Consider the following 8352-nt stretch of genomic DNA (forward strand, 5'->3'; position numbering starts at 1 on the left):
TTCTCCTTGTTGTACAAGGCTGGGGGACTGCACAAAACGCGACCATTCTCTCCCAGGCAGCACCAAGGCGGCAGGGAGGGAGGCGAAAGGCACTGCACGGCAGTACGGTGGCGGTCGGGGCATGCATGCCGCTGCTTGGCAGCAGCAAGCACAACGCTCGACAAATCAAAGTTGCAAAGGAGAGATTTTTGTTTAAAATCTGCCTCGCTGACAAACACTGGTCACCGCTAATGGGTCTGGCCGCTCGGTAAATGCGTGGGCCTGCGTGAGGGTGCCCAGATAGCAAAAAGCCAATCGTTGCCACCACGCATTAAACAAAAAAAGGAGAAGTTAATCTCTCTTCTCCTTTTTTTTTTTTTTTTTTTTTCCCTGCAGCTGATACTTTCATCCTCTATAAACTGCAGTCTGAGTTGGGAAATCCTCTTTGCAAAACCTGCATTGTGTTCCCCCACCGAAACATACCTTTCGAATTTGTGTCTTCACGTTTCTAAACAAAAGAAACTGTTGTGTGCCTTGTTTTTCTAGCAGAATGGAACAGAGGAGCATCGTGCTGAGCGATTACAAAAAGCAACAGAACGTTTTAGAAATCCTGTTGTGTTCAGCAAGGACTCCACCGTCAGAAAAACTCAGCTCCAGTCTTTCAGTCAATACGTGGAGAGCAGACCAGGTAGGAGAAAATATAAAACATGTTTTCCCATCTTATGATTTAATAATATTTAACAATAAATATATTAAAACCCGATAATGTAAGTCCCCATTTCAATACATAAATATCAAGCTTTATAATAATTTTACATGTCTTTCCCCTTTTTTCAAGAGATGAAAAGGCAGAGATCAATACAGGAAGATACAAAGAGAGGAAATGAGGAGAAGGCTGCGATAACTGAGACTCAGAGGAAGCCATCAGAAGATGAAGTGCTTAATGTATATTAATTTTTTGTCTGGTTTCATGATTGCTGATAATTCCAAACTGTATGTGGAAATAGTGCCTTTATTTGTTAAAATGAGATGTTAGGTTTTTTTAGATGTCAATCTCCAGTGCATTCAAAGCAGAGTGAGAGGGGTGCACTGTTGAATTAGTCTGCAGTGTGGTGATAATTGTCAGATAAAAAAAATGAATTTTTCAGAGTTCCACAGCCCCAGCTTCCTTGAGACATTTCCATCAGGGCACTTCCCATAAAGAGATTCCAGTATTGATCTACCGGGAGGATTTTAATTATTACAATAGCAGATACCGCAGAGCTGCAGTTAGAGGGAAGAGTCACATGAGACCTGCTAGAATTTCTCAGCCAACCCATTTTGTTGGCTTGGGTTAATGGGTGTTCAACCTTTCCATTATCCAGATCAGCCGTGAATTACTAGCTGAATGATGTTTGCATTAATATAATATATATGGTAATTTCTTCACTTAATTAACGGGGAGGTTCAGCTCAGTAGGGGTATGGGCTGATCATGTGTAAAATTGATTTGTGAGGGAAATATTTGATAGACCGCAGGGAGAAAGCTGGTTTTGATGGACAGCTGTGGGACAGAAGCAGGAAGAACAAGTTTTACCCTGATTTTTTTATTTTTTTTTTGTCTGAAAACACAACACAGCCTTTGATGGTGGTCGTTTGGTGCTCTCCACAATTTATCTAAATACGTTTGTAGTTTTTGCTGAAGCAGTCTGGAGCTGAGTAGAGATTTCTTACCACTGTCACATCTACCCTAAAACATCCAACTTTTTATGAACCCAACAGTTATTTTTAGCACAGTTGTACTTTTGCAGAGCTGAGAAGCTCTGGCACAGTAAGTTCACATTATATATGCAGATGATACACATGAACTCTAGGGATATTTCAGCCTGACACAGCATTTCTTTTCATCTTCTAATAACAATTGTTAACAATTATGCATGCTGACATTAGGGAAGTTTTCATACTATTTTCAATTAATTATAGTTGATGAAAGGCAATATATTGCACATCATCTCAGCTCTGTGCACTGATTTTTTTTTTTTCCTTCAGGGACTACTCTCAGGTAGTTCTGCTGTCGATTTTCTGGCTGTATGTCAGGTAGAAAAAGGTTTCCATTAGAGCTGATATTGTTGGCTGTTGTGTAGGAAGAAAAGGATTACTGGGGACATTACACTATTAAATTCACATACCCTTAATTTTAAAGTTCTGTGCTCGTTACTGGTCTGGGAGTTCAGCCATTCCCTTAACCATCACTTTGATTATGTCTTTATTTGAAATAATATGCTGGCAGGATTATTATTGTACCTGTCACCGGAATATGAAGCTGAATTGACCATTTCAGACACATTTACAGGAGAACAATTGAAAATGTTCAGTGAAAGTATCTTTGGCTCTTACACAGCAACAAGTTAGTCTCCAGTAGGGAGATAAGTCTCAAAAAAAAAAAAAAAGGTATTTTTTTTTCAGTTCTCAAGGAGCAGTGATCTTACTTGCATCCTTTATAGAGTACAAATGAAACATGAAGTCATTTTGCCATTTTTTTCCCATGTTAAACCATCTCCAAGGCTTTGTGGCAGAGTTGTGGGAGGGCTGCTCAGGACTTTAAGGAGGTGGAAGGGGTTACTCAGAAAGAGTCATATTTTATTCCTAACTTCTTCTGAACAAAAATGCTTCAGGAATGGCTGTTCACCACTGAATATATCCTGTGATGACCCGGTATGGCTGGGTGAAAGTTGTTGAGCCACATGAAAATGAGTTTGAGGTACTGGAGGACTGTTCTCCTGCTCCTGATGGGAGAGCCAAACAGTTGGGTATTTCTTGGAAGTATTTCAAGAGGCATGTGATCATCTGCAGGGCAGCGCGAGCCCTTAGTGGGCACGAGGGGCAAGACTGACTCGTTAGCATTTCCATGACTTTCTCAGGAAGGAGAGTGCTCAGTTTGATTTATCTAATGCGGGTGCCAGGGTCTTGGTGTGGAGCAGCAGGGCAGAGCAGGTCAGTCCCCATGCACCTGAGAGCCTGCACCAGGCGGCTTGTCACTGTTGCCCGGGATAAGAATCACAGTTAAGGTAATTAGCAGTATTTTTCCAGATCACTGTGTAGCAGGGCAATTGTCTGCAGTAGGGGAAACCCAGAGAGGCATTACAGCCTCGTCTGGTGAAAGACATCATTACAGTTGACCCAGAGGAGCTAAACAAGCCAGGGAGCTTGGTCTGGGTTTGGTTTTAATCTCCAAAGCCCACGTTTTAATTGTCATTAGAGACTCTCGTGGTAGTTCTTCTAGCCCCTAAAGTTAGGGTTTTAAAACTGAATAAGAAATGAAATGGCACATTAAATAGCGCTTTATTTGGATTACGTTTCCTTTCATTATGCTTTTTTACAGCTGCTTTTATGTACTTTGAAATTCATATAATTTGTTTCCAGAAGTCAGCCAGGTAGTTAAAAACTGCAAAATCAAATGTTCCTTACAGGAAAAAGTGGGATGTTTTAATAAACAAATGAGGACATTTGGCAAAATTGTAAAGTTTATGAAACGTAAGTGTTAGCTTTTTGGTAGCAAGCATGATATTTGGTTGTTTAGGTAAGTGCCTTACTAAGTGTTTGTGGAAAGGAAAAATGCAACTTACAAGTGATGTTTTTTCTTCTTGTTTGTTCTCTTTAACAGAAAGGGTTCAAAGACACCAGTCAGTATGTTGTAGGAGAATTGGCAGCACTAGAGAATGAGCAAAAGCAAATTGACACCCGTGCCGCGCTGGTGGAGAAGCGCCTTCGCTATCTCATGGACACAGGTACGGTGCCCAATTACACTGTAAACAGTTTTGGCAAATTGAGCGTTCACAAACTCTTATAGAGTTTTGGAAGTGTGAATCTTTGAAGCCTGAATGTTCAGCAAAACTGCCTTGAAAATAAAAAGGCTGCGATTTGCAGCCACCTCTCTGGGCCCTGGTGATAAGAGTGCCTTCATGGGAAGTGATAACTTGCCCTGATACCGTGTGAGCCAGCACTATTGAACAGTGTGCTCATCCATGCAGAGTTGGAATACACATCTGTGCCTCATTGATATGCCACTGCTCAAAAAAAAAAAAAAAAAAAAAGAAAAGAAAAAGAGAAAAAAAAGTAAGATCTTCACTGTTCTACTTATTCAGTGGGAAAAAAAAGATTTGGCCAGCTAAAGCCATGTACTGCATGAAACAGAGCACAGTACATGGGGGAAGGCTCCATTGACTAGATCACTGAAATTTGAGAATACTATCTGGTTACTGATGCTCCACAATTATTTTATTTATTTATTTATTTGTTTGTTTTGGGGGGAGTGGGTCTTAAAAAGTGTGTACTACTTGGTGTTATGGGTGCAGTTGAAAGGATTAAAATATATGGGTGATTTTTTTGTTAATAATGTGATGGTTTTGACTTGCGTGATGCATGTTACACGGATATTAAGTGCTGATGGTCATCAGAGATGGAGGGGTTTGGCAGCATCCGTTTGAAATAAATAGTGCTTTGATGCTTCAAAAATAAATAATATTGTAGGTCCAAAAAGTGTTCTTCCTGTCCCTTGGGGAAAAAGTTAGTTGGTGCAAATTACTTCGTGGTTAAATTGTCTTAAAAAGTTACGTGTGTCTGATGGTATAAACTTGAAGCCTACCTCTAACTGGTATAACAGATTTTAAAGTAGATTTGAATCCAGTGATGAGTTTTGAAATACAGATGAATAGACTTTGTTTACAGTTCAGTATTTTGAAATGATCTTGTGGCACACATCCAAATATTACAGTGTTTTTTAACTTTGTCATATGCTCAGGTGATTTGACTTTTTAAAATCATTTTGAAAAAAAAAAGGTCAGAATTTCCTTCCTGGGTGGATGTGCGTTTAGTAGAACTTTTACCTATTAGAGTTTTGGAAGTACTTTTTCAAATGCATTGCATGTCTTTTAGATACTCAGCTGATGAAAATGCATATATATTATCCTGTACTTTCTTGTGTACTTTGTTGTATTTGTGAAACATGTGTTCTGCACGAAGGAACTGCTGTGGTATTTCACAAGTCATATGTGAACTCCGAACACTACCTCTAGGTACATATGGAGTTGTCAGCACCGTATACTTGGGAGGGGGTAAATATCTAATATCATGGTATCGATTATGTCATCTATTTCATTTTAAAAGGAATTTCTTATATTTCTTACGCTTTTGAGTTTCCTGTGTCTTTAAGTATGACCAAAATGGTTGTATTCTTCACGTCAGACATGCACCAAGATGCATGTCTTTTACATCTTCTGCACAAAATGGGGTGTCTAGCACACAGCTAGAGTGGCTTGTACAGCATAGCTGTAAGGGTTGTAACAGGAATACTAATGGATGCCCATAGCTTCTTTTACTGGGTATGAGGGAACAAGTGGTGCAGCCATAATAGAGAAGTTAGTTTTATGTTCTTGATCATTTCCCGAGGATTTAACTTAAAAGAAATGATATGACGAGTCCTTGATAAAAATCCCATTTACATTCTCAGCTCAGAGACACAGTTTAGGAAAAAACTTATGAAAAGTGGAGTTTCTTACTTACAGTTAGCTTTATAGCCTCAAAAGTGAGGATTCTGCAACTTTTCTAACTAGGGATCACATGTTAACAGAGACTATCTTGTGTACCACCTCCCCTGCCAATCAATATCCCATTTGTCATCAGACACTATCCCTGTGGCAGCAACTGCAATTGCTTACATGGAAAAGTAGTATTAGGAGGTAGGTTTTTTTTTTTGGTTTGGTTTGGTTTTGTTTTGTTTTAACAGTCTAATGTGATACGGCCTTGGCAATAGAAAAAAAAAAAAGAACATCTTTTTGCTGTGCCTTTCAAATGCTGTTGTGTCAGCTCTGCTTCTTTGCCCCATATGCAGTCCCCTTCCTCCAGCTCCTTGTCTGGCTCGTTTTCCTGCAGGTTCCTCTCCCACCTGCTCCTTCTCCTTCCTGCTCTGGTACCTACTGGAGTTGCTTCAGAGGATCGTCTGTGTCTCATCTCATCAGTGGGTCTGTTTGTCAGGATGGCACTTGTTCTTCCTCCGTACCTCTCTTTAGGGAGTAAATCCTAACACAGACAAATAACAGCTTGTGCTTCTGCCTCAGTCCCAGCTTCTTCCATAAAGGTCTGAGCTTCTTCCCCCAAGTGTCTGTCTGTCTGACAGAGAAACCTGGAAACAAAAAGGATGAGTCAACACCGTGTGACCTGCCAGCTCACCACAGACCACTAAATGGTTTGTAAAGCAAAGTTTGCAGAAGAAAGTACCTGCAGGCTGATAGCTAGAAAAGCCCTGAAGGGCTGTTGATGATGATCTTGGGGTTTTGCAAATGCTCCCCTAGGTGTTGGTGCATACCAGAAAGATGAGAAACAAGAAATGTTGGCAGCTGTCACAGCTGTAATGAAAAGTCTTGATATTTGTGTGGTTTTTTTGTTTTTTTTTTTTTCTGAAAATGCAAGCTTTAGGAACCAGGAGGTCACATGGCCACATGTAGCTTAAAGGTCCTGGAAACAGACCATAAAGGACAAGAACCACAAATGAATTGGATGTGTATTTAAAATACTCTTTTAGGCAAATCTCTTCCTTGATGTTGTACTGCTTGGGGTTGTAATACTGGAAGGCCTCGGGCAAGTAGGAGTCTCTGCTGGCCTTATTCAACAGGTGAAGCAGGATGCTGCGTTTTTACAACTGTACGGAGAAGGCCTTGTGCTGAATTGCCCCAAAAATGTTTGCAGGATCTTGTGTCCCCATCGGTGTATGACTGCATTTTGTATTGGGATTTCCAGCTTTGTCTCCACGTGTGCCAAAAGCACACAAAGCCCAAGGCAGCACAGGACTGGGAGACTCACCTCACTGCGGAATCATTGCCTTGGAATTAAATTCAAGGAGGAGGTGAGCATGGTCTGTTTGTCCCCGTTGTGTCTGCTGAGGCCTGGACCATCCTTTCCTTCTCCACTGTGCTTGGCCGTATTCTTGATTAGACTTTTACTGGGAAGAAAGCTCTCCCCCTTCCTTCTCATCCTCCTCCAGCACAAAACTGGGGGTGTTTGTTTTCCAGTGGGGAGACTCTTTGCCACCTGGCAGCTCTTCATTCTCTGAGTTTGATTCCTTTTTGTTGTTTGGCCAGGAGGGATTGTTCCAGGCTACAGCTTGAATCTCTCTTCTGGCTACATCCGTTTGACAGGAAGGGACTTTGTCTTCTGCTCCCATCCATTAAGACATTAAAGCAGATGGGAATTTCCTTACTACGGACTAGGAGGAAGACCAGAAACATGTAGTAGCTACCCCTTGGACGATGCAGGCTTTGGGAACTGTGGAAGAATCCATAGTTTTTACCCAAAGGAAAGCAGCTGTGAGTATAGACAATGTATGTTCTTGGTTAAATTCCAGCTCACGGCAGTGGCTGACTCAGTTAGACATGCCACTTTGTAGTGAAAGTTTTGGGCACTTACAATTGCAAATAAAAGTTTGAAAATGCCCCCCTAGCTTTGCTGGCACACCAGGGGCTGCAGATAGCTGCAAGGAGGGGATCCTGGAGGTTCTTCGTGCCCCGCTGCCTCCTGACCAGGAGGAGAGTAGACTGGCATAGTCCAATCCGATCCAGTCCATAGGGCACGATCTGGGTTGCAGAGGTGTCCCTTCCACTGCTGTCTTCTATGCAGGATTAGGAAAAGAGAAATCCAACGGAAACAGGGTTGTAGAAAAAGAGCCCAGGTCCTCATCGCGTGTACATTGCCATTTTCTAGCCCTGCAGACAGCTTTTTGGCTGGGGAGCTGAGTTTCTGGCTCCCGGCCAGAGGGGAGCTGCTATTTTCAAAGTTCGTCAGCCAGGCAAAGAGTTTGGATCTTGCTGAAGCTTCGCATTTCCAGTGCCAGCTGCTCCTGATTTGACTAGAAACACTTTCCTAAGATGTGTGAAAAAATAAAAGTTATTAAAATTACTGGCTTGCTGATTTCCATTTGAATCTGAATAGTCACACTCTTATTAATATCCTGTAATTTATGTCTCTGGTGCTGTACCTCAGTCCTTGGTCTTTGCGCTTAAAATGAAAATGTAATCTCACCTTGTTCCAGTGAGATGGAGGTTGCTGGTACATTACAAAACTGAGAGGGCAATCAGTGTTTCAGTGTCTTGAACTTGGTCGAATAAGCCCATGGCACGTTTGCTCTCACCGTCTGAAGGCAAGTCGGAGTTACGTGCCTAGCAGGGGGGTTGCAACGCACACTGTATGAAATTCAGCGGGTTCAGAGGAAACCCAGCACAGAGGTTAAAGGAAGAGGAGGAAGTTGTATGGTTGAGTATAAAAATCGCAATTTAATAGCATTGATTTCCCTTCTTGCTCTATTACAATGGCTTGACACCAAATGATGACAGGGGAGGATTAT

At 41.6% G+C, this 8352-nt stretch overlaps 1 protein-coding gene across 14 annotated transcripts in view; it reads left to right on the top strand.

Annotated features, from left to right (window-relative positions):
* EHBP1 (EH domain binding protein 1) overlaps nucleotides 1-8352 on the top strand; it is a 213493-nt gene that overhangs the window by 174105 nt on the left and 31036 nt on the right. For 7 of the 14 annotated variants that reach the window (XM_035553095.2, XM_050709408.1, XM_035553097.2 and 4 more), the window contains 3 exons: nucleotides 529-667; nucleotides 818-924; nucleotides 3622-3745. In XM_035553095.2, coding sequence (XP_035408988.1) covers nucleotides 529-667; nucleotides 818-924; nucleotides 3622-3745 — 370 coding nt within the window. Of the gene's footprint in view, nucleotides 1-525; nucleotides 668-817; nucleotides 925-3621; nucleotides 3746-8352 lie in introns of all 14 variants that reach the window. The other 7 variants (XM_035553088.2, XM_035553094.2, XM_035553096.2 and 4 more) reach the window with 1 other exon arrangement.

The sequence above is a fragment of the Cygnus atratus genome, chromosome 3, assembly GCF_013377495.2.
Source record: "Cygnus atratus isolate AKBS03 ecotype Queensland, Australia chromosome 3, CAtr_DNAZoo_HiC_assembly, whole genome shotgun sequence".
In the NCBI taxonomy this organism is placed as follows: domain Eukaryota; kingdom Metazoa; phylum Chordata; class Aves; order Anseriformes; family Anatidae; genus Cygnus; species Cygnus atratus.